Below are 25,836 nucleotides of genomic sequence, written 5' to 3'. Positions count from 1 at the left end.
AAAGTCACGGCCGCTGTCCCCACGGCTCACGCACCTGGCCGGACTACAACTCCCGGCGTGCCCCCGAATGCTGGGTGTGGGCGACGCGGCGCCTTCTGGGAATTGTAGTCCAGGTGGGCGGGCAGTCGCACGAGCCGGGGCGCCTGAGACGCGGCGCGTTCTGGGGGCTGTGGTCCCAGCTGGCGCCCGGACTCCTCATTCCAGCGCCGCCGCGTCGCCTGCCGGGAGCGTCCGCCCGCGCACCAGCGGGTGAGGTGGGTCTGGGCGTGGGGTCCACGCGCGCATTGCCGGAGAGAAACCACGGGAAACCCTGAAGCGGCGAACGCCTGCGGTGGTCTAAGCGAGATGTGTGGGACCGACACGCGCAGATGGAGAGCGAGGGGCTGACCCCGAGCCGCGCGTGGACCGACAGACGGACAGACCGAGTGTGGAACTCTGTTCCAGTGCGGGGCCTGCTGACTGACCAGTTGTGTGAGTGTCTGGTTGTGTTTCTGTGTCTGACTCGTTTTGCTGTGTTTCTGACTGACAAGCTGGGAGCGTGTGGTCGGCTGATAGGATGTCTGACTGACCTGATCAAGTGTGCGACTGACAAAGAAGTTGTTTGAGATTTTGTCGGAGGGTTGTGTGTTGTTGTGCGTGAGAGGGTGTGTCTGTGACTGACTGTGATTTCAGGCGTAACCGAGAGTCTGTGTATGTGACTGGCTGAGACAGTGACTGATGATTATGAATGACTGGCGATGCTGTGAGCTCCTGTGTTTATTGGACTGACTATGAGTGACACTGAGAAAGTTTGGGTGCAGGGGTATATTTTGGGATATGACTGACAGACTATGCCTGAGGTAGGGTGTATGCATGGAACTATGTGATTGACTGGGAATTGTCAGGGGGACTATATTTGGATGATTTGCAGGGAGTTTACCAAGTATGTGACAGAGAATTTGTCTGCAGCTGAAATTATGTGACCTGCAGTCACCCAGCTGGGTTGATGTCCACTAGCACCTTCTGTGGCCTTAAGCCTGGCAGGGACTGTGGAGTCATCAGATTGGGCATCTACTGCATGTCTGCTGTGTGCCAGGCCTGTTGTCAGGTCGGGTACAGGAAGGAGCAAGAAATGAAAGAACTGCTCTCCTAAGTTGGTTGAGCAGCTGTGGACAGCGGACCTCGACCTGATGTGAGGTCAGCACGTTGGGGGTGAGCTGATCATGGTTCACGTCCCTGTGTCTCAGAGGCTGTCCTCAGGGATTTTCCAAAACAGCAGTTTCAGGGGTACAAAAGGGAGCTTGGAAACTGTCGCTGTATTTATTGTCAATCCTGCCACCCCTGTACCCACTCCTCTGAACAAAGATTCCCTGCCTCAAACTCCGCCTTTCCTGGTCCCTCCGTTTTCTCAGCACCTGTTCACTGTGCACTTGCTATAGGCACTGCGGCTCCAGCATGCCCAGTGTCTCTGGGGAAACAAGGTTAGAACACAGAGCTGGGGGAGAATGACCCGGGGCACTCAGAAGGATACTTAGCCTGCTTTCAGGTGCTGGGACGGCTCTTGGAGAAGATGACAGCTAAAGTGGGGCCTGGAGAACTAGGAGAAATTGCTCAGGTGCAGAGGGGGATTTTAGGACAAGAGAGTAACAGGGACAAAGGAATTCAGGAATTGGGATAATGGCAAAGGCAAGGTTGCAAGAGGCCCAAGTAAGCTTTACAGTGGAGTTAGGGGCTAGAGCACAGCTTTGCCAGAAATCACCAGCTGCCACTGAAAGGTTTCAGGATTGAGGTCTTGTTTTATTCGTGCTCACTTCTCCCTGTGCTCAAGGTCATGGCTTCAGTGCCAACAGTTGTTATCTGTTATTTTGCTAATTAGATCTTAGCAGGTGTAAAGTGATATCTCATTGTGCTTTTTTTTTTTTGCGGTACGCGGGCCCCTCACTGTTGTGGCCTCTCCCGTTGCGGAGCACAGGCTCCGGACGCGCAGGCTTAGCGGCCATGGCTCACGGGCCCAGCCGCTCCGCGGCATGTGGGATCTTCCCGGACCGGGGCACGAACCCGTGTCCCCTGCATCGGCAGGCGGACTCTCAACCACTGCGCCACCAGGGAAGCCCTCTCATTGTGCTTTTGATTTGTAATTCTCTGGTAGCTGATGATGTCGATCGTCTTTTCATGTGCTTGTTGACCGTTTGTATATCTTCTTTGGAGAAATATCTAGTCAAATCCTTTGCCCATTCTTTAATTTGGGATTATTTGTCTTTTTATTATGGAGTTGTTCTAGATACAGGTCCCTTATCGGATATATGATTTGCAAATATTTTCTCCCATTCTGTGGGCTGCCTTTTCACTTTTTCTTTTTCTTTCTTTCTTTCTTTTTTTTTTTTTTTTGCCTTGTCACACAGCTTGCACAATCTTAGTTCCAACTCCTAACCACTGGACTGCCAGGGAATTCCTCTTTTCACCTTCTTGATGGTGTCCTGCAAATCACAAAGGTTTTTAATTTTGATGAAGTCTAGTTTATCTATTTCCTCTTTTGTCACTTACCTAAGATGGCTCTGCATTATTTTTGAGTGTGTGTGGAATACTGACCACAAAACCACACACTGGGTCACAAACCAAGTCTCAAACCAGCAAATATCAAAGGATTAAAATTGACCAAAGCACATTTTCTGAGCACAACAGGGTTAATCTGGAAATCAGTAATAAAAAGACTATCAGAGGGCTTCCCTGGTGGTGCAGTGGTTAAGAGTCTGCCTGCTGATGCAGGGGACACGGGTTCGTGCCCTGGTCCGGGAAGATCCCACATGCCGCAGAGCGGCTAGGCCCGCGAGCCATGGCCCCTGAGCCTGTGCGCCCGGAGCCTGTGCTCCGCAACGGGAGAGGCCACAACAGTGAGAGGCCCAGTTACCGCAAAAAAAAAAAAAAAAAAAAAAAAGACTATCAGAAAACTCTGAATTGTTTGGAAATGAAGCAGCAGAGTCTAAGTAACCCACGGTTCAGGAAGAAACCAAAAGAAATATTAGAATATATTTTTAACTAAATGATAATGAAGATGCAAAATCAAACTTGTGGGTGTACAGCTAAAGCTATGTTTATAGGGAAATTTATAGCCTGAAATACATGTATTAGAAGAGAAGAAAGGCTGAATGTCAGTTGTCTAAATATTCACCTCAGAATCTACAAAATAATTAGCAAATAAAGTAAGGGAATGCCCCTGTGGCTCCCAGGGGAGTGGGGTGTGTGTGTGAGATAGAAGACAGACCCACTCTGTGTGGAAGGAGCATAGGTCTGAAGCAGACTGGCCATGGGGTCAGGCTACTGGGGTTTGTAGCTCAGCAACCGCCCTTCCTTTCAGTATCTGGGAAACTTTGAGCAAATCTTTTTCTCCTGTCTGTCTTTATACCATATAATGAGAGAAAGCTCCCACCTGAGTTTGTTGTGAGTTTTAAACGAGTTACTATATGCAAGCATTTAGAAAGGTGCTCAGCACCAAATGGGCGCTGCCCTGATTATTTTGATCATCTGTGACTCTGTGAGAGTGAGTCACATCTCACAGGCCCCAAGCCCACATCTGCCCCACTCGGCAGCCACAAGGCAGGGCGCCAAGTTCACAGGATAACCAAGTTCTGATCTTCCTGCAGACCCATTTCCAAGGCTCCAGCCATCCCATATCTCACTGGAGGTCTGCTGCCCAATGGCCATCCCCAAGAGCCTTGTGAGCCCGGTGCCCTGGGAACAGGATGACTTTCTCCAAGTGAAGGTCGAGCATGAGGAGGCCAGCTTCTCTCAGGTCCAGGAGTCTAACTTTGGCCACACCTCCCACCCTGAGGCTGCCTGTCTGCGCTTCCGACACTTCTGCTATGAGAAGGCATCCCAACCCACGTGAGGCGCTGGCCCGGCTCTGTGAACTCTGCCGCCAGTGGCTGCGGCCCGAGGTGCGCTCCAAGGAGCAGATGCTGGAGCTGCTGGTGCTGGAGCAGTTCCTGGGCGCGCTGCCCCCCGAGATCCAGACTTGGTTGCGGGCTCAGTGCCCCGAGAGTGGCGAGGAGGCTGTGATGCTCGTGGAAGACCTGACTCAGGCACTGGACAAGAGAGGTGAGGGGGTGACAGGCAGGTGCTCATGGCACACGGGGCAAAGCCTGGACTGGAATGTTGGGGGTGCAGGTTTGCACTTGGGGGCACTCACCCAAACCCTCACACACTGCGTTAAGCAGGTCTGTTTTGACTGCCAGTGACCAAAAGCCCAGCTCAAACTGACGGAAGCCAAGGAGGGAGGTTTCATGGCTGTGTATCAGGAGTTCAGGTGACGGCATCAGGATTCTCTCGTTCTCCTTTCTTTCTCAGTTGAGTTTTCCTACGTTAGGTTCATCTTTAAGTAGCTTCTGTCCCCAAGGGAGACACAGTTGGCCCAGCAATCTCATGCTTGTGCCTTATCAATGTAGAAACCTCATGGGGAGAACAGCGAAAGATCCCTGAGCTGAGCCTCACTGAGCTGAGCTTCACTGAGCTGGTCGGGGTCTTGTGCTTGTCTTTGACTGACCAAAGCCCCAGGGACTGATGTGAGCAAGGGAAGTTCCCCAAAGGAAAACCAGGATGCTGCTATCAGATAAGGGAGCTGGATGCTTGGGGCTGGGGAGGGGGCAGAAACGCCGTGTGTCCCGATGCACCCCCTTGGAGCCCTCCCTATGCTGACCTCCAGCATCTGGGTGAGACAGACCTGCCCCAGGCCAGAGTGGGCACCATTGCTTAGAGACCCACTCAGGTGTCGCAGCTCAGGGAGACCCGATGGGACACCAGGAGGACCCAGCCCCACCTGATGGGAGCGTTTGGTGGGGTGGGTGTACCAGCACCAGGGCGGAGGTCGTGGGCAGGGAGACCATGGAGTTTGGGCTCAGAAGAATCATCGAGGCTTGGTATGTCCAACCACTGCTCTGCCGCCTCCTGGCCGTGTGTTTCTTTTGTGCCTCAGTTTCCCTGTCAGTAAAACGGGGATTGTAGTCCTAATACTTACCTCAGTGTCATCGAGAGGTGTGAACAAGGCAGTCTATGCGGCCTGTGAAACGGTGCCTGCACGAATCAGACACGTGGTAACTGGAGCTGTTAGGAAAATTTGTTCTGCTCCCTGAGAAACGAACCTTTCTGAAAGAGCTTGTCAGATGCGCTCCCTTGGCCCCATCAGCTATGCCGAGACACGGACTGGGTAGGAGGGAGGGCGCAGCCCCACCCTTCTGTAGGGTCAAGAGAGTCTTCAGGGAAAATGCAAAATGGCACTGAAACAGCAAGAAAGAACCACACTCCAGGCAGAGGGACTGGTGAGAGGCAGAGACCCCTTGGGTATGGTATGCACTGGTGCATTCTGGGAAGAGCAGGTGGTGCAGTGTTTCTGGAATAGAGGAAAAAAGGGTGGTCGGGACCCAGCATGTGGCTAGGGAGGTGGAGGAACTTAGGGAACACCTGTGGGTCTAGAGGAGGAGGAGATTCTAGAGCTAAAATCCCGACTTGACCACTAGCTAACTGTGTGACCTTGTACAAGTTACTCAACCTCTCTGAATTAGTCATGTGGTCTTGTACCAATTACTTAAGACCTCCCCTCAGCTGGGCCTCAAGTTTCCTTGCCTGAAACCCAGTTGTCAAAGTGCCCCTTTCTTTTTTTTTTTAAAGCATGGATCATTCTTTTTTTTTTTAATTTAATTAATTAATTTATTTATGGCTGTGTTGGGTCTTCGTTTCTGTGTGAGGGCTTTCTCTAATTGCGGCAAGTGGGGGCCACTCTTCATCGTGGTGCGCGAGCCTCTGACTATCGCAGCCTCTCTTGTTGCAGGGCACAGGCTCCAGACGCGCAGGCTCAGTAATTGTGGCTCACGGGCCTAGTTGCTCCGCGGCATGTGGGATCTTCTCAGACCAGGGCTCAAACCCGTGTCCCCTACATTTGCAGGTAGATTCTCAACCACTGCGCCACCAGGGAAGCCCAAAGTGCCCCTTTCTGAGAGCAGAATGAAGCTGAAACGAGGCAATGGGAGTTACCCATTGCACTTGGAGCCGAGCACAGAACAAGAGCCTAACAGTGGCCAGCAGCCCTGGGAGGCAAGCAGAATAGCATCCCCCTCTTGCAGATGAGAAAACTGCGGCCCAATCAAGGGCAAGACTACCCAACCCTTGGAGCTGGCGAGCGGCAGAGCTGGGGCCCCATTGTGGACTTAACCAGCAGTTATTCCGGCCACCCCCCCCCCACTTCCTGGAATCTGTCCAGTAAACGATGTCCAGTCAGGCGTCCTAAGGTGCACTGTGTACCCGTCAAGGGCAGGTCCGTTCAGGAATGCTTCTACCTCGTACACAAGCCAATCTCCAGCTGCCGCTCAGCCATGCTCTGCCTTCACAGCACATTATAAAGAGCAGGCCTCAGGCTTCCCGGGGGCTCAGGGAGGCCCGGTGGAGGCATCACCCACCCACCCACCCACAGCAGCAGCTGTCTACTTGGGGTTCAAGGTAGAGTCTACTGCATCCTGGATTGATTCCCTCATTCAGCCGGTATTTACTGAGCATCTGCAGATGCATCCAGGTCCAGGTGGCACGGACAGAGCTCAGGCCTGCCCAAGGGAGCAGGCACATAGGCGCCTGGCGTGCTCGCTCTCTCACTCTCTCCCTCACTCTCTTTCAGATCCATTCAACCTCAGGGTTTTCCTCCTGACACTTGTGACAAAATCAGGAGCCTTAAAGAATGGAGAGTTTGCAGTGGGTGGTTTGAGGAGTGGATGGAAACATGTGATGCAGGTTTTTGTTTTTTCTTAATTGAAGTATAGTTAATTTACAATGTTGTGTTAATTTCTGCTGTACAGCAAAGCAATTCAATTATACACGTGTATACATGCTTTTTTATATATATAAATTTATTTGTTTGTTTATTTATTTATTTTTGGCTGCATTGGGTCTTCATTGCTACGCGCAGGCTTTCTCTAGTTGTGGAGAGCAGGAGCTACTCTTCGTTGTGGTGCGTGGGCTTCTCATTGCGGTGGCTTCTCTTGTTGCGGAGCACAGGCTCTAGGCGCACGGGCTTCAGTAGTTGTGGCACGTGGGCTCAGTAGTTGTGGCTCGCGGGCTCTAAAGCGCAGGCTCAGTAGTTGTGGCACACGGGCTTAGTTGCTCCGCAGTATGTGGGATCTTCCTGGACCAGGGAACAAACCCATGTCCCCTGCATTGGCAGGTGGATTCTTAACCACTGCGCCACCAGGGAAGTCACATACAATCTTTTTAAAATTCTTTTGCATTATGGTTTATCCCAGAATATTGAATATAGTTCCCTGTGTTATGCAGTAGGACCTTGTTGTTTATCCATTCTATATATAATAGTTTGCATCTGCTAATGCCAAACTCCCAGTGATATCATATGGTATTTGTCATTCTCTTTCTGACTTACTTCACTTAGTATGATAATCTCTAGGTGCATCCACGTTGCTGCAAATGGCATTATTTCGTTCTTTTTTATGGCTGAGTAATATTCCATTATTACTGGTATGGAATACCAGTATATTCAGTATATATAATACCAGATGTGGTATACATGTACCACATCTTCTTTATCCATTCATCTGTTGATGGACATTTAGGTTGCTTCCATGTCTTGTCTATTATGAATACAGCTGCTATGAACATAGGGGTATCTTTTTGAATTATAGTTTTGTCTGGATATATGCCCAGGAGTGGGATTACAGGATCATATGGCAACACTATTTTTAGTTTTTTGAAGAACCTCCACACTGTTTTCCATAGCGGCTGCACCAATTTACATTCCCACCAACAGTATAGGAGGGTTCCCTTTTCTCCACACCCTCTCCAGCATTTCTTATTTGTAGACTTTTTGATGATGGCTATTCTGACTGGTGTGAGGTGATATCTCATTGTAATTTGGATTTACATTTCTCTAATAATTAGCGATGACAAGCATCTTTTCATGTGCCTATTGGCCGTCTGTGTGTGTGACGCCGGTTTTGATGGTGTGGGAGGACAGCACTGTGCCCTTTTGTCATCCAAGACACCAAATGAGAAACTCTCCTTTGGAAATGGGGCCAAATATCAGGAGTGGCCCACATCTCCCCTTTCAGAGTGAGGCCAGGGCCCAGCAGAGAGGGGAGGCCTGGTATGGAAAAAGTGGTGACACTGTGGTTCAGATTGTTGCAGGCTGGTGCTGGGATCTGAGCCCTCAGAGGCGAGCTGTAAGCAGAGCAATTCGGACGAGTCAGGGCCACTGAAACCCTGGTAGGAGAGCTTTCCCCAGGACCCACCTTTGGTGATGCCTGCGAACCTGAGGGCAGCTCAGAGAGGCAGGCCGGACTCTCAGCGAAGATGTGGACAAAGTCTGTCACCCAAGAGATGGATTTCAGGAGAACTTCAGGGCCTCACAAGGGCGCCCTCACAGACCAGCCCGGCTGTGAAGCTGGTGCTTTGGGGGACAGTCCCAACATGTGACCAGACTTCACCTCCCAAGAGGAGACTCCTTCCAGAGAGAAAGTGGATCCACTGGATGGTTATGGCACAGAGCCTCCAGGCACGTACTTGGGGAGGAAGCCCTCCAAGGGTGGTGAGTATTGGAAGACGTTCCGGAGCCCCTTGGCCCTGGAGGCCCACCGGAAGAGCCATGCTCGGAAGATGCCCCACACCTGCAGTGAGTGTGGGAAAGCCTTCAGCCGGAGTGCACACCTGGCCCAGCACCAGGTGGTCCACACAGGGGCCAAGCCCCATGAATGCAAGGAGTGCGGGAAGGCCTTAAGCTGGCTCACCCACCTGACCCAGCACCAGAGGATCCACACCGGGGAGAAGCCCTGTGTGTGCGAGGAGTGCGGCAAGGCCTTCAGCCAGAGCACCCACCTGACCCAGCACCTGCGCATCCGCACAGGATAGAAGCCCTACAGGTGCTACGCCTGTGGCCGAGCCTTCAGCGACTGCTTGGCTCTGATCCAGCACCTGAGAATCCACTCCGGAGAGAAGCCCTATCAGTGTCAGGTTTGTCCAAATGCCTTTGCACAGAGCTCGTCCCTCATCGAGCACCAGAGGGTCCCCACGGGGGAGGAGCCCTACAAGTGCAGCGACTGTGGGAAGGCCTTCAGCCGCACCTCAGCCCTCATGGTTCACTTGCGGATCCACATCACCGTCCTGCAGTGCCCGAGGAAGCCTCCCCACAGTGGCACAGCATCGAAGAGAAACCTGAGTTCTGAAAGAGCTGGGAGGGACGGGGTGGGTGACTGCTGAATCCCCCCAAATGACCAGATGCTAAAGGGCAAACTCTGGGGCTGTCCGGGAACAGCTCTTCATTCTGGGACCCAGATGGAGGCCCCTGATGAACATAAAGCTATTCAGGTCATCTGGCGAAGCTTCTAGAAGGCTCCTGCTGCCCTCCATACCCCACTCAAGCCCGTCTCAGAGAGAGGACAGCTGAGCTGAGGATGTGGATTGCTCCTCAGAGCCAAAGCAGTCAGGGTCAAGTTGCTCTCAGGACTCAGTGGTCCCTGGATGCTTGGGGCGGGGAGGCTCCAGCTTCACATTCCCACATGGCATCTCTTCTTGCCTGTTCCTCTCCCACGCAGCCCAGGAGGGACACCTGCCCGTGCCCACCTCTGTGCCTTCACACATGCTGTTTCCCTCCACCTGTTCACGTCTGACTCCAAGGCCAGCTTGTGAGGCTGCCTTTTCCAGACCCTCAGCCTCTATCGCATTTTCTGTGTCCTGAGCGTACGGCTGGCCACTTGCCCGGCATCCGTTTCTCCCTCCCTTCTCCTTCCACATCCCACCAGTCGTCAGCCCTGTTGGTTTTACTTACAACCACCTCTTCTCCATCTTCTCCACCTTTGTTACCTTATGCGAGCCCACGTCACCTGTCACCTGGATTCCAGCAAGGGTCTCCTTCCTGACCCCTTCCTGCTTTCATTACACACACATACACACACCACACACATCCCAGACCACACATCTACACAGACCGCATACATACACACACCACACACATACACACACCACACACATACACACACCACACACATCCCACATACCACACACATCCCAGACCACACACATACACACACCACACACATCCCAGACCACACACATACACACACCACACACATCCCAGACCACACACATACACACACCACACACATCGAAGGCCACACATCTACACACACCACGTACATACACACACCACACACATAATACACACAGCACACACATACCACACACCACACACATACACACAGCACACACATACCACACACATCCCAGACCACACACATACACACACCACACACATCCCAGACCACACACATCACACACATCCCAGACCACACACATACACACATCCCAGACCACACACATACACACACCACACACATCACAGACCACACATCTACACACACCACGTACATATACACACCACACACATACACACACCACACACATCCCAGACCACACACATACACACATCACGTACAGACACACACCACACACATACACACACCACACACATACACACACCACACACATAACACATACCACACACATCCAAGACCACACACATACACACACATCCCAGACCACACACATACACACACCACACACACACCACACACACCACACACACACCACACACACACACACACACACACACACACACAATTGTTTTCTTTTCCACACCAGCTTCCAGCAGGCTCTTTCCACAGCCCGAATCTGATTGTATCTCTCCATGTGGGAAGCTCTCCACTGCATCACCTTCCACAGCAAAGCTTCCTGAATGGGTTACAAGTTTGCCAAGATATAAGCTGCTTTGGGTGCCAAGCCGTCTCTCCAGTTACCTTCCTGTGTGTGTAGGAATACTGTCATTTTTCTGTGTGTGCAGTGAAGATGGTTTCAAAGTCCTGCCCTGTGGGATAAACCTCAGATCCGTCATCTGCTGTTCACGGTCATCCATGACTGGCCCCCAGCCTTTGTCTCCCGTGGCCACACCTCCCACACACCAGCCACACGGAACAACGTGCGGTTCCTGAAGAAGCCACCCTTTTTCCCGCGAACGTGCCTTTGTGCCTGTGCCTGGAACCCACCTCTCTTCTTCCCTCCAAGATGTTTCCAGTATCCCTCCCCAGCCACCTCAGACAGACTTCAGCTTGCCCCCTCTGCTTCCAGAGTGCCCCCCCCCTTACTCCTCTTAAGCCTCCTACCATATTATATGTACTCCTTACAGAGCTTGGAAACTGTGTTTCCCAAGGACACTGTGAGCTTCCAAGAGCAGGGGCCATGTCTTATTCTCAGTATCCACAGCACACAGGGCAACGGGCCCTGACCCATGGCTGCTGAATGCATGACTGACGCCTTCCCGGAGGCGGTCACCACGCCGCACCCTACGTCGTCCTTGTAGATGTTTACGTGGCTCTCTCCCCCGCGCCAGCTGTGGGCCCTACAGGGCAAAACAATCCAGTTTCTCCAGGGCCCCAGCACTCAGACCAGCCTGGCACGCAGCAGCCTCAATAAAATGTTCCTGTATTGAGTCCACCCTTTCCATGGCCCCAGAGCCCCCCTGGTGCCGTGGGCTCTGGCAGCCAGCATCCTGTCACTGCTCTCTGCCTTCTCTCACAATGCTGTATCCCTGTCCCTCTTGCAGGGTCCATGTCTGTAACTGGATATCGCAGCCTCTGTTTCTAACTGCCAGGGCGTCAGCCTTCTTTCCTTTGTTTCTCTGATGACCCCATCACGTGTGAACCATCTGACACACCCCATACTGTTGTGTACTGGTCATCGTCACCATCTCTCCCTGTGTTTCTCCCTCCGTATTGGATTCGTTCCTTCTGTGTCATGAGTAAACAAAGACCGACCGACGTGGGTGGTTCAGAACAGGAAGGCTGAGACCCAGGGAGACGGAGATCTTGTGTCAGCATCTCTGAGAGAGTCCCAGGTACACCTAGACACAGGTCGCCTTCCACACAGAGTGCGGCCAAGGCCGAGAGACTGAGAAAGTTGACAGATGTGGGGGGAAACTCAGAGGCAAGAGATGCATGTTCCCAGTGCCCCCAGGCCTCCAACAGGCTGCAGGGAGTGGCCCTGAAGTTAGGCTGCTTTGGGGGCGTCGGATAAGTGACCTCCCTGAACCTCAGTGACCTACTCAGCCTGGAAAGAGGGGATGATCAGATGTGCTTGGATCTTCCTGGATCTTCCATCCAGGAAGATCCCACATGCCACGGAGCGGCAAGGCCTGCGAGCCATGGCCGCTGAGCCTGCGCGGCCGGAGCCTGTGCTCCACAACGGGAGAGGCCACAACAGTGAGAGGCCCGCGTACCGCAAAAAAAAATAAAAATAAAAAAAGATGACGTAATAGTTTGAAACCAGGCAGGTTTTAACAGCCTTGTTATAGGACAGAATCACAGTGAGAGACTCATGAAACCATAAGTATAGTTGGAAATGAAATCACATTCTTTGTGATGATGGTGGAAAGAATATTTGAAGAAATAATGGCTGGAAACTTTCCCAATTTGGCAAAAGGTATAAACTTACAGGTTCGGAAAGCTCAGTGAACCCAAAACAGCAGAATCTCAAAGAAATCCATGCCCAGACACATCCTAATCAAAGCTGAAAACTAAAAACATTTCAACTTTTTGAAAGCCGCCTGAGAAAAACTATGCCTCACATAAAGCTTAATACAAAAGATCATAGATTTCTTTTTTATTTATTTAGCTGCGCCACGTCTTAGTTTCACAGGATCTTCGTTGCCTCGTGCGGGATCTTTAGTTGTAGCATGCTGGATCTAGTTCCCTGATCACAGATTGAACCCAGGTCCCCTGCATTGGGAGCGCAGAATCTTAACCGCTGGACCACCAGCGAAGTCCCGTAAGATCATAGACTTCTTATCAGAAATCATAAAGGCCAGAAGGCAGGGAAACAACATTTTTAAAGTGCTGAGAAAAAGAACTGTCAGTCCGAATTCTATATGCAGTGAAAATGCACTTCAAGAATGAAAGCAGGGGCTTCCCTGGTGGCGCAGTGGTTAAGACTCTGCCTGCCAATTCAGGGGACATGGGTTGCAGCCCTGGTCCGGGAAGATCCCACATGCCACAGAGCAACTGAGCCCGTGAGCCAGAACTACTAAGCCCACGTGCCACAACTACTGAAGCCTGCAGGCCTAGAGCCCGTTTTCCACAACAAGAGAAGCCACCACAAGGAGAAGCTCGCGCACCACAATGAAGAGTAGCCCCCACTCGCCGCACCTAAAAAAAGCCTGTGCGCAGCAACGAAGACCCAGTGCAGCCAAAAATAAATAAATAAAATGAATTAAAAAAAAAAAAAGCAAAGTTGGGCTTCCCTGGTGGCGCAGTGGTTGGGAGTCCGCCTGCCGATGCAGGGGACACGGGTTCGTTCCCCGGTCTGGGAGGATCCCACATGTCGCGGAGCGGCTGGCCCCGTGAGCCATGGCCATTGGGCCTGCGCGTCCGGAGCCTGCGCTCCGCAATGGGAGAGGCCACAACAGTGAGAGGCCCGCATACCGCAAAAAAAAAAAAAAAAAAAGCAAAGTAAAGACATCCTCAAGTGAAGCAAAACTAAGACAGTCTGTTGCAAGCAGGCCTGCACTAAAAGCAACGCCACAGGGACTTTAGATTGCTTACGTTAAGATAAGTATGATGGTGGAAAGTAAAATTGATGACATTTTCTGGTAGGGTTTTCAGTGTATGTTAACGTGGTATATATGACAACTGCAGCATAAAGAGGGGGGTATCAATTCATTCAGTGACACATTTGAGATTTGTACATTTTACTGTATATAAATTATATCTCAAAGAAAACCATTAGTGTACAAGATTTTCTAAAAAATTTAAAGAGGAAAATAAAATAAAAATAAATAAATAAATAAATAAATAAAAATTTAAAGAGGGGAGGATAAAGAGACCTATATAGTGATAAAGTTTCTAAATCCCACTTTAAGTGGTAAAATATTAATTCTAAGTTGACTGTGAAGAGTTAAGTATGCATACTGTAATCCTTAGAGAAATCCCTAAAAAAGACTATACAAAGAGATGATCAAAAACTCAGTAGATGAATTAAAATGGAACCTGAGAAAAAATAACCCAAAAGAGGGCAGGAAAGGGGAAACAGACGGATAACAGAAGGAACAAACAGAAAAGAAAAAGGTGGACCAAAACCCAAGCATATCCATTGTTACATGTAAATAGTCTAAACATACCAATTAAAAGGAATTTTTTAAAAAATAAAATAAAAAACCTACTTTAAATATAATGATATAGGTAAGCTTAAGGTAAAAGAGTGGGGAAAGGTATATAATGTGAAAACTCCATCAAAGAATGCTGCAGTGACTATGTTAATATCAAACCAAGTAGACTTCAGAACAAGGAAAATTACCAGGAATAAAGAGAGAAATTACATAGTAATAAAGGGCCAATTCACCAAGAACACAAAACAATTCCAAATATGTATGCATCTAACAACAAAGCCTTAAAATACAGGAAACAAAAACTGGTAGAGCTGAAAGAAAATAACAGGCAAATTCACAATTATACTTGGAGACGTCAACACCCCTCTCTCTAGAATCAGCAGAACAAGAAGACAGAAAATCAGTAAGGTTACAAAAGAACTGAACAACATATCAACCAACTGGATGTAATGGATGAACTGCCAATAGTCGATCTTTTTTTAATCCACAAAGAAGTAATTTCCCATGATTTAAAGTAACACAAACCTATTTTTAAGCCTAACATTAGGCTGTTACTAATGCTTAACCCCAAAAGTCAATGACCTAAGTTTCCACCTGAAGAAAAGGAAAAAGAAGAAATTAATTCAGAAGTAAGTAGAAGGAAGGGACTAGTAATGATACAAGAAGAGATTCACAAAGTAGAAAAGAGACAATACAAAAATGAGCAAAGCCAAAATGTAGTAAGTTCTTTGAAAAGATTAATGCAGTTGATGAGCCCCTAGCTAAACTGACAGAGAGAGAGGGAGAAGGGACACCACATCAGTCATGAAAGAGGTGACAGCACTACAGACCCTGCAGGCACTAAAAGAATGCAGGAGTGTTACGAGCAACTCCATGCCAGTAAATCAGACCTCTCAGAAGAAATAGGCAAAAACCCAGTTTATCAAGTATTAGTTGATAATGCCAGCCTAATACACAACTGCTGTATGCCAGCATCTCGAAGGCCAAGCTCCAGGCAGGAGCTGGCAATAGTCCAGGAGGGCGTCGGGTGGGGCAAAGGGGCCTCAGAATCGAGGGACAGTGGGGAAGGACAGGACTCCCACTCCTCCCACAGCTCCAAGTTCTGATGTGGGAGACCTGGCCTCTGGTTGGAGACACAGTCTGGCACCACCACGTGGTGGCCACTCAGACTGGGAAGACAGAACTACACAATGCAGCCTCTGAACTGCCTCCCAGTTCAGTCAAGTTCTGTTTGGAGCCTCAAGCTGCCCACCCACATCTGCTGGCGACTGGGCAGAGGTGACTGGGGAGTAGCTTAACGGAAGAAGGCAGAAGAAGGCAGTCTTGAAAGTGGGGGCCCAGAAGCACCCCTACCCTCGGCACCCCTACCCTCAGGATCCAACGCGGAGCCCATCCACCTTCAAGACCCAGGATCCCAGCCCACTTCCCTCGGCTCTGGGACTCCAGCCCCCCTGCATCAGGGCTGCCATTGGCCAAAGACACATTTTTAAAGTCTGTCTTCACGTTTATTGTTTCCTGGCATGGTTGAGGAAGAGCCATCCCTGCCCTCTCCCCCCAGGGGAAGTCCAGCTTCCAGCTGCAGGAAGAGGGATCAGAGCCAGACTGGAGAAAGGACTTCCCAAGGATACCATCAGCAGCCTGGGTCTGCAGCCGAATCAGCTTCCTAGACAGATTTGACAGAAGAGAAATGCTAGGGAAAGGAGGCTCCCTGGTGAGTCAGAGCAGACCTCACTGAGACCCTTCCTTCCAGGAAGGAAGTGGCTTGGTCAGCTGCCAGCTAAGACCCCCCCCACCACACACACACACCTGGGCCTCCCTACAGGTGCTCCAGCTGGCCAGGCCACTCTCTGCTTTAGGGCCTTTGCCTATGTGGTTCCCTGCCTGCAATTCCCCCCCACGCACCCAGCAGACTAGGCCAGTGTTAGTGCTGGGAGGAGGTGCGGGAAAGGGCACCCCTGTAGGAGGGTAGAATCCGGGCAAAGGCCGGGAGCCTCGATGTGCCCACGGAACCGAGCTCCACCTGCCACCTGGAGCTCCACCGGGTCGCTGAGCTGGGACAGCAGGGAGTGGGGCCAGTTGGAGCGGTAGCCGCAGCTGTAGTTGCCGGCGTGTTGGGGCCCCACGTAGGTCAGCACGAGGTCCGCGGAGGGGTCGGTGGTCCAGGCCACCGCCGAGGGCTCCTCTTCGCCGGACCGTAGCAGCAGGAAGGAGACGTCGGGCACGTGGCCCTCGCAGCGTAGGACAGCATCGCGGCCCGGAGTCACGGCCCCCGTCCACAGGGCCCGGAGCCGCGGCTTGGGCAGGGGTCCTGGGAGAGCAGCGGGTCGGTCAAGTGAAGCCCCTTGCCCCAGGCAGCAGCGGCCCAGCCCCGCTTCGTTGCCAGCCCCCTTCTCCAGCCAAGGTTGCTGGCCTCACACCGTGGTCACTGCGCTGTAACCGTAGTGTCTCCCTGTACACGTCCCCGCACCCCCCAGGCCCGGGCCTTCTCTGAGACTCCCTGGGGTCCCCAGCGAACGGCACTCAGGGCTTCAAGACAGGTGAGGAGAAGGAAGACAGGAGCCAGGGGAACGGGTTCCCGCAGAGGGCACAGCGCAGTCAGTGGTCTGGTGGTGGACCCTGTGCGGGGGGCTCTGCCTGACCTCCGACCCCAGGAGATCCGGATGAGGAAATCAGAGGAACACACAGACCCCAGGGCCGGCGGGGGCTCGGGGAGAATTACAGCTCAGCCCTCCGCCGCGGGCGCCTGGGAGCAGGCAGAGGTGGGGTCATAATCTGACCACAGCCGACAGGCCTGTCGCACAGGGAACCTAAGGCGTGAGCCAGTGCAAAGCCGTTAGCACTCTGAACCCTAAGTTCCGGGTCCTCTCTCCACGACCTCCACCAAAGCGCTACACGTAGCCCCCGTGCTCACGTCGGTTGGAAACAGGCCAAAAGGCTGGGCGTCCCAGGGCCCTGGCGGCCGACCTCGCGCTCCCCTAAGGAGCCGCCGACTCTGCGGGCAGGACCGAGGCCCAGAGCGCTTCCCTTCGGCGTCCTGGGACAGGCGGGCACCCTCGTTTTGCGCACGGGCAGAAGGAGGCTCCGGACCAATGTGCCCGCCGCTCACCGTCCACGCGCAGCTCCACGGGCGCGCTGGGCGCGGAGCCCGCGAAGGGCGGCGCCGTGTCTGTGTAGACGCAGCTGTAGTTGGCCGAGTCGACCGCCGAGACGTCGCGCAGCTCAAAGTGGGCCTCCGTCCCCGCGGGGCTCAAGAGACCGTGCACCCGGCGCTGGCCCGCGCCCTCGCGCACCAGGGAGAAGCGCACGCCGGCGCGGGGGGCCCGGCACCGCAGCTGCACCAGCGTCCCCGGCTCGGGACTCAGAGTCGCGGGCTCGGCCGACAGCTCCGGCGCCGGGAGCGTCCCTGAGGGGAGGACGCGGCAAGGCTGACGCCCAACGCCGCATCTTTCCGCCGGAAAGAGTGCGCCCCTCTCCCTCTGCTCCCTCCCGGGAGGCCCGCCTGCACCGCCCTGCGTAAAACCGCACCATCCGCCCAACGTCCCGGCCCTCGTCCTCCTTGGACGCTCACGCACGCTCCTACACTGTTCCTAACTAATTTGTGTGCCCACAAAAATAGACGGGTGTGGGGTCGTGTTTTCTTGGAGGAGCATCCGCGCCCGCCTCCCCCGCCGGCGTCCACTCCTGGGGTTTACGCCCCTGGTCCTTGGCGGGTCCTGCAGCCCCAAACTGGCCACCCTCAACAGAGAGGCCTCGGCGCCCACCCGGACCCCGGAGGCTGGGGGCCCCCGTGCATGTAGCGCCTGCATGGCCAGACTTGCGCGTGGACCCAATTATTCTTCGCGGGGCCACGAGGCTGGGCTCATTTTTCTGTCCTCAGCTGGGGAAACTGAGGCCGGGCAGATGAGTCGGGATTGAGCCCTGGCAGTTACCGGGACCCTTCCCTGGGTCTCTCCTCCCGCTGCCCCGAGGGCAGAGCGCCCCCGTCCTCCCTCCCCGCTGCCACATCCCCCAGGCTCACCATCGCTCAGCACCAGCTCGGCGGGCGCGCTGTCCAAGGACCAGAGCGCTAGCTCCTCTGGCAGCCGGTAGCGGCACGTGTAGACACCGCCGTCTCCTGGGGCCAGCGTGTTCAGCTGGAAGAAGAGGCGGTCTGGGCTGGTACTGGCCATGGGTACCTGCAGCACGTCCTCGCCCCGCCGCAGCTGGAACTGCACCCCGCTCAGGGGCGCCACGCAGGTGAGAGTCGCGCTCGAGCCGGGGCGTAGGAGCCCGGCAAACCCGCCATTCAGAGTCAGCGTGGGTGGCGGCGGCGTGGCTGCAAGGCAGGGACAGTTACTGGGGCGGCCAGAGTCCCAACCACCCCCGCTGTGGGAGCGTTCCTTGGAGCCCAGCCTCCAGACCTCTTGCCCCGGGAACAGCCTTCCTTGTGGCAAATTCCCACGCCACTATCAAGGCGGGGCAACTGCGTGGCCACTGTTTCCCAGACCCAGTCCTGGACAGGGGTATTCAGGGCCGAGGGTCAGGGTAAAAGCTACTCTGTCTCCAGGAGCCTTCTCCCCCAGGAAGCCCTCTGGGATGGTCCACCCACTCACCCAGCTCCTCTATGGTCACAGTGGCACTGGGCTCCGAGGGGGCGCCTGATGCGTGGGTCCGGTAGCTGCAGCTGTAGATGCCAGCCCGGTGGACTGGGAAGGTGGCCTGCCTGTCCTTTGGGGCCTCAGCCACCTCCAGAAACTTGTCATCACCTTCCCGCCTCAGCAGGAAGGTCACACCGCGAAGTCCCCCGAGGCACAGCAGTCTCGTGTTCAGGCCCGGTGTGATCCAGGGCACGGGTTTGGTTGAGAGCAAGGGTGGGGGCAGGGGCTCTGCGGCGGGGGCAGGGGGTGGGGTGCAGGGGTCACGGGTGGTTCTGCCTGACTTGGAAGATACAGGGCCCCAGCCGGACCTGGACCTCCACACTCATGGAAATGTGAGGGAGCCAGGAGATGGAACAGGGGACTACAAGAGACAGGGACAGGGGACTACAAGAGGAAGACGCGTTCAGGGCCCAACTGTGGCCAGGCCTGCCCTAACCGCTTCCTGAGGATTCAGTCATTTATTCCTCACAGCCTTCTAGGGTTGGTACAAACATCACCCTCATTTTACCAATGGGGAAACTGAGGCTCAGAGATGTTACCTGACTTACCCAAGGCCACCAGCCAGTCGGGGAGGGGGCCGGAAGAGAACAGGGAGAGTGAGGAGTGGAAGAAGGGAGGCCTCTCCAGCAGCCTCTCTTCCTGCCTCGAGGCCCGTGAGCCCTCCACTCACCTGCTCCAGTCACCTCCACGAGGTTGCTCAGGCTGCTCCTCCCACTGTCCATGCTGTAGTGGCAGCGGTAGAGGCCCCGGGTGTCACCGGTCACTGCTCCCAGCGGGAATCTGTACTCAGTGGCAGGTGAATCCAGGTGCACCAGTCCCTGGGCCACTCCATCCTTGAAGAGCTGGAACTCCAGGGTCCACAAGGGGCTCTGGCATGTCAGCGTCACGTTGGCCCAGGGTTCCAGCAGCGATTCGGCCTCTGCCCACAGGGTTGGCCTTGTGTCGAAGTCTGTGTGGGGATGGGTGTCAGATCTGGGGGCCCAGGCAGGGGTTCATCCCACAGTGCCCACCATGCCCAGGCCCGGCCCACTCACATTTGGCCTCCTCGGTCACTGGGTTCAGGGCGAGACCTGCGGAGACGCACCACCTGTGAGGCCCCATGGCTGTTCATTCCCGCCCCTTATCTGGCCCCGGGGACCCCAGGCAGGACGCCTCACCCCAGAGCAGCAGGAGGGCCACCCGTGCAGACATGGTCAGCCTCACTGCAGCCACAGGAGTGTCTGCCGGGTGATAAGGCGCAGCCAGGGCGGCCGGGAGGGTGGGGTGGGGGGGAGGGCGCGGGGCACTGACCTCGCAGCTCATTCGTATTTCCAGGAAAGCGGGGCTCCAGGGGGTCAGGACAAAGGGCAGATGTGGCCTCAGGAGTCTTAGCTATAGCAACAATCAATAACTGCAGAATGAATAAACTAAATTAATAATAAAGAGTAGAGATAACAAAATAAATGATATAATAACAGCAAAGAATAACAAATGAAGAAAATTAATAATAAATAGTAAATGGAAAAATAATAAGAACATTTTTTAAATAAAAATAAAATTGTGAATTTCCTGCTGGTCCAGTGGTTAGGACTCCACTGCAGGGGGCAAGGGTTCGAGCCCTGGTCAGGGAACTAAGACCCTACATGCCAGGCAGTGTGGCAAAAGAAAAAAAAAAGAGAGAGAGAGAAAAGAAATACATTAAAATAAAATAAATACTAAACCAAGTAATGTAATAAATAATAACAAATACATTTAAATAATAGTATGGAATCATAGTTAGCAAACAAAATTACCAATAAGTAGTAAAATGATTAAAGTGAAAATAATTAATTAATGATGAGAGAAAGGATAAAACACTAAGTATTAAAAACAGGTAATGCAATAAATGACAACGAATTAATAAAAGTAATAAAATAATGTTAGAAATAGATAGTATAATAAATAAGAAATACATTAAAGTAATAAACGAATATTTAAATTGATGGTTTGTTTACAAGTAAAATAATTGATAATAAAATAAAAATAAGTAATAAAATTATGAGGCACCTACTGTTGTGGTTCACAGCATTCTGCGCATGGACTTGGGCTGTAGGTGGTGTTACTATCAGTTCCATGTTAGGCGTGAAGGAAATGAGGCAGGTGGGGGCCTGTCCTTCTGGCACATTCCCCTCTGCAAGGCCTCTCATCTCCTCCCCCCAACAGCTGAGCAGTACTGGGATCCCCACTCACCCTGGGGCAGGTGAAGGCAGTGGGCAGGGCCCCGGGCAACCCCAAGCCCCACGTGGGCCCACCCGACATGCAGTATTGGAGGTGTGCCGGCCAAGGTGGGATTCGCCTGTGTCTGGATTTTCTACACTTTGCATCATGCAGGCCTCCTGCAGGCGCATCCTGGCTCTTGCCTGGAGCTGTGGTTCCTTCTCCCTCGCTGGTTAATTCCGCAATGTGTGACCCACCATGGATTTGGAGACACATTTGCACCCAGGCCATTCAGTTCAGACCTGTGCTTCCACCCTGGTCCTGTCCCTGTGCTCAGGTTGTGGACAGTTTTCTGAGCTGCCTTTGTCATTTATTGCATTATCCATTTTTAATCGGCAGGCGGACTCCCAACCACTGCGCCACCAGGGAAGCCCTTTACTTATTTTTTAATTTTTGGCTGTGTTGGGTCTTCATTGCTACGTGTGGGCCCTCTCTAGTTGCGGTGAGTGGGAGCTACTCTCTGTTGCAGTTCACGGGCTTCTCATTGCAGTGGCTTCGCTTGTTGCAGAGCACAGGCTCTTAAGTACATGGGCTTCAGTATTTGTGGCACCTGGGCTCAGTAGTTGTGGCTCACGGGCTTTAGAGTGCAAACTCAGTAGTTGTGGCCCAAGGGCTTAGTTGCTCCACGGCATGTGGGATCCTCTCAGACCAGGGCTCAAACCTGTGTCACCTGCATTGGCAGGCGGATTCCTAACCACTGCGCCACCAGGGAAGCCCTGTGTTACTTTAAATCATGGGAAATTACTTCTTTGTGGATTAAAAAATCGACTATTGGCAAGTTCATCCATTACATCCAGTTGGTTGATGATGTTGTTCAGTTCTTTTGTAACCTTACTAATTTTCTGTCTTCTTGTTTTGTTGATTCTAGAGAGAAGGGTGTTGACGTCTCCAAGTATTATTGTGAATTTGTCTATTATTTTCTTTCAGCTCTATCAGTTTTTGTTTCCTGTATTTTAAGGCTTTGTTGTTAGATGCATACATATTTGGAATTATGTCTTCTTGGTGAATTGGCCCTCTATCACTGTATAATTTCTCTCTTTATTCCCGATAATTTTCCTTGTTCTGAAGTCTACTTGGTTTGATATTAATATAGTCACTGCAGCATTCTTTGACGGAGTTTTCATATTATATACCTTTTCCCACTCTTTTATTTAAGCTTACCTATATTATATTTAAGGGTGGTTTCTTATTTTCTTTTTAAAATATTCATTCTGGCAAATTCTTTTACTTGGTATATTAGACCATTTACATGTAACAATGGATATGCTTGGGTTTTGGTCCACCTTTTTCTTTTCTGTTTGTTCTTTCTGTTGTCCGTCTGTTTCCCCTTTCCTACCTTCTTTTGGGTTCTTTCTTTCTCGGGTTCCATTTCAGTTCATCTACTGAGCTTTTGATCATCTCTTTTTATGGTCTTTTTTTAGGGGTTTATCCAGGGATTACAGTATTCATAACTCTTCACAGTGTACTTAAGAGTTAATATTTTACCACTTAAAGTGGATGTAGAAACTTTAGCACTATATAAGCCTCTTTACCCTCTGCTCTTCAAATTTTTTTTTAATTTGGTACTCTAATGGTTTTCTTTGAGATATTTATATAGAGTAAAATGTTCAAATGTCAAATATATCACTGAATGAATTTTGATACCCTCCTCTCTTTATGCTGCAGTTGTCATTTATACCACATTAAAACCCTGTGGTATAAATGACATTTCATTGTCAAGGAAACTCTGCCAGACAATGTTATAAATTTTTCTTTCAACAATCATACATATATTAAAGATCGAACATACGCAATCTGTTACTCTTCCTTCATTCCCAAGGTTCAGATTTTCCTTCTGCTATCATTTCCCTTCTGACAAATGCTAAACTCCCTATTTAGCATTGCTTTTAGAACAGGTGTGCTTGCAACAAATTGTCTTAGTTTTGCTTCATTTGAGGATGTCTTTGTTTTCATTCTTTTTTTTGAAATATATTTTTTATTTACTTATTTGGTTGCACTGGGTCTTAGTTGCAGCACGCAGCCTCCTTAGTTGCAACACGTGGGCTCCTTAGTGGTGGCATGCCAACTCTTAGTTGCAGCATGCATGTGGGATCTAGTTCCCTGACCAGGGATCTGCAGGTGCCCTGCATTGGGAGCGCATAGTCTTAACCACTGCGCCACCAGGGTAGTCCCTATTTTGCTTTCTTTCTTGAAGTGTATTTTCATTGTATATTGAATTTGGACTGACAGTTCTTTTCTTCAGCACTTTTTTCCCCCCCTTCGGTACGCGGACCTCTCACTGTTGTGGCCTCTCCCGTTGCGGAGCGACAGGCTCCGGACGCGCAGGCCCAGCGGCCATGGCTCACGGGCCCACCCGCTCCGCGGCATGTGGGATCTTCCCGGACCGGGGCACGAACCCGCGTCCCCTGCATCGGCAGGCGGACTCTCAACCACTGCGCCACCAGGGAAGCCCTCTTCAACACTTTAAAAATGTTGTTTCCCTGCCTTCTGGCCTTCATGATATCTGATAAGATATCTATGGTCTTTTGTATCAATCTTTATGTGAGGCATAGTTTTTCTCAAGCTGCTTTCAAAAAATTTAAATTTTAGTTTTCAGCTTTGCTTATGATGTGTCTGGGCATGGACTTCTTTATGATTATGCTGTTTGGGGTTCACTGAGCCTCCTTATGCCCCCTACATCCACAAGGGTTCTCCCCAGCAGGAAGCTAGAGAGAGAGGGGTTTTGACTGGGCTCACAGCCCTCCTTGCCCATATGGACTGTCTGGTGCTTGATGAAGTTGGACCACCAGCAGAAGCTTTTCCACATGCTTCTCACTCAGTGTCGTAACCAGCCTTCAAGACAGCTGCTAATGACCCTCATCTCCTAGCTTCCACACCCTTGCTTGCATATTCTTCTCTGCATTGAATCAGGGATGGTCTGTGGCACGAATATTATATGGCATGAGTGACAGTGAGCGACCTGGACTCAACTCACTCGCTCTGGGGAAAGTCAACTGCTGTGTCATTGGGACACTCAAGCAGACTTGCACAGCGGTCCGCATAGAGAGGGACCACCTGCCAACCACACTAGCAGCCAGCCGTGTTTGACATAGTGGCTGCTCTGTTGTCAGGGGCCCTGGTGAGTGAGTGGGGGTGAGTGTTGCCCTTGCCAACCCACAATGTGTGGTGGAAGTGGGGGGTTAGTTTTAGTGTTTTCAGTCGGTAGGGCATTAGCGTTGTCACTGCAGTGGAGCTGAGCCCACCTGGTCACATTCCTAGGCTCTCTCCAGAAAGACTCCCCTTGTGTTCAGGCTTGATGGAAACTGTTATTACACTTGCGTATCAACCGGGTTTCTCTTTGGTTTTAATGTTTTTAGGTCTATCAAGACGACTGATGGGTGTGCATCATCCATGACACACTGACCACACTGGGAGTTTGCCTCCCTCATCAGCCCCCTCGTGTCCACCAAGGATTGAGTTCTCAACAACAGAACTCTTCAGAATAAATGTCCTGGTTGTCTGTAAAAGGCTGAGCTGTCCTTGGCGATACCACTTTAGCTGGGTTTCTCCTCAGGATGAATTGTGTGGATGGTAAAAAGAAAAAACCCAAGTTCCACTTTTGCCTGAGGTGCTCCACTAGCCGCAGGGGTGGGGAGACTTCCAGGTCTCCTGAATGGCCTCTTCCGCTTGCCCCACCGCACTGCTCTCTGGAATGAGCTCTCAGGTGTGCCATGTGGGTGGCAACTGCAGCCTTCCTCACATTCTTGCACTACCCAGGGTATCTGTCCAGCACGACTTTGCTGGTGTTTAGTAAGTATACAAGGAAGTGTAAACATGCCCCTAAAATGCTGAGAATAGAACGGCAGGGGCATGTGTTTTCATTTCTGCTGGACTTGCAAAGAGACCAGCTTTGCGAATTTTAGCCTTTACTCCAGGGTGGAATGTGACGTGGCCAGGATAGCTGCAACTTGGGAGAAACCTCTGGAAAGAGTACTGGGTGACTGGCTTGCCGCAGAGCAGGGGAACTCAAGCCCTCGGGAGGTGAGTCCTGAATTAAGCAAGACACAATAAAGGGCTGGATGGTGTCCTGCAAGCCAGGCCTGGGAATGGAGAGCCAACAGCTTCCTTACCCCAGGGGACCCACACATCCTCCTCTTCCCAGGCGACAGGATTTCGGGACAGGAGACAGAAAGTGAAGGGTGATTCACCAGGGCTTTGCTGCAGGGGCCACGCCACATTCAGGGAACCCCTTTGGAAGCATGGAGGCCCAGACGGTGAGGGACTCGGTGCTGAGCCCACCTCTGCCCTCCCTCCAGGAGGCTCTGGCTGGGCCCCCCGCCCGTGGCCTCTCCGGGCACCCTGATATGGTTGAGAGTCTTCCCTGCCCCCCACCCTCAGTTAAGGTGAGGATCAAAAGGGGTGATTAAGGGCAGAGTGCCCAGCACGGTGCCCGGCCTGTAATGAGTGTGTGCAAATGTTGGCTTCTGGAGTGGAGAGTCCTTGGAGTTTCACTTTGGAAAGAGTGTGGAGGATGGGGTGGGGAATAAATTAGAATCATATACAAACATAACCCTACATACAGCTAGGAAAGAAACATGCTGCTCCAGGTCTCGGCTGGACTCCACCTAAGTGGTGGCCTCGGGCAGGTGTAGCCACACCTTCAAGTCTCCCTCCTTGATTGCGCCCACGCCGCAGGGGCTTCTGGGAGACGTAGTCCATCCTGGCGTCCGGACAGGAGGGGACGAGCGCTCGGGGTGGGAAGGACCACCTGGCTTTGATGTAACGTGACATCCCCACCTGCCAATCACA

The 25,836-nt window shown here is 52.0% G+C and overlaps 3 protein-coding genes across 9 annotated transcripts; 2 read left to right on the top strand and 1 right to left on the bottom strand.

Annotated features, from left to right (window-relative positions):
* Nucleotides 1-24,668, top strand: LOC115848062 (zinc finger and SCAN domain-containing protein 22). Its single transcript, XM_060289063.2, is given in 4 exon segments — nt 1-471; nt 3,621-3,853; nt 3,855-4,074; nt 24,405-24,668. Coding segments are annotated over 4 exon segments (594 nt in total). The 5' UTR covers nt 1-368; the 3' UTR covers nt 24,443-24,668.
* Nucleotides 4,858-9,940, top strand: ZSCAN22 (zinc finger and SCAN domain containing 22). Its single transcript, XM_070044149.1, is given in 3 exon segments — nt 4,858-4,892; nt 8,155-8,210; nt 8,213-9,940. Coding segments are annotated over 3 exon segments (1,101 nt in total). The 3' UTR covers nt 9,223-9,940.
* A1BG (alpha-1-B glycoprotein) lies at nt 13,824-25,821 on the bottom strand. 7 transcript variants are annotated; one of them, XM_060289055.1, is made up of 9 exons: nt 25,608-25,821; nt 20,104-20,184; nt 19,848-19,883; nt 19,484-19,762; nt 18,769-19,041; nt 18,195-18,491; nt 17,283-17,579; nt 16,197-16,484; nt 15,711-15,839 (listed from the first exon to the last, which is right to left on the bottom strand). In XM_060289055.1, exons 1-9 carry the CDS (start codon nt 25,816-25,818, stop codon nt 15,832-15,834), a joined length of 1,770 nt encoding a protein of 589 aa, XP_060145038.1. In that variant the 5' UTR covers nt 25,819-25,821; the 3' UTR covers nt 15,711-15,831. The 7 variants fall into 7 exon arrangements, with proteins under 7 accessions (XP_069900468.1, XP_060145038.1, XP_060145039.1 ...); XM_070044367.1 differs by lacking the exon at nt 17,283-17,579 and having other exon boundaries at nt 13,824-15,839; nt 18,195-18,309; XM_060289052.1 differs by lacking the exon at nt 15,711-15,839 and having other exon boundaries at nt 15,967-16,484.
* Nucleotides 25,822-25,836: the final 15 nt, after the last annotated feature.

This window comes from Globicephala melas, chromosome 19 (assembly GCF_963455315.2).
Source record: "Globicephala melas chromosome 19, mGloMel1.2, whole genome shotgun sequence".
Classification (NCBI taxonomy): domain Eukaryota; kingdom Metazoa; phylum Chordata; class Mammalia; order Artiodactyla; family Delphinidae; genus Globicephala; species Globicephala melas.
Note: the sequence above shows the minus strand (reverse complement) of the source record. Positions and strands in the feature narration are given on the sequence as shown.

Excerpts from the sequence above, each read along its gene's own strand:
- A1BG (XM_060289052.1), bottom strand. The coding sequence starts at position 25,818 with ATGTCACGTTACATCAAAGCCAGGTGGTCCTTCCCACCCCGAGCGCTC. Across the intron at positions 20,185-25,607 it reads AGCATGTTTCTTTCCTAGCT|CTAAGACTCCTGAGGCCACA; the intron begins GTATGTAGGGTT and ends TTGTTGCTATAG. Across the intron at positions 19,042-19,483 it reads CGTGGAGGTGACTGGAGCAG|AGCCCCTGCCCCCACCCTTG; the intron begins GTGAGTGGAGGG and ends CCCCCGCCGCAG.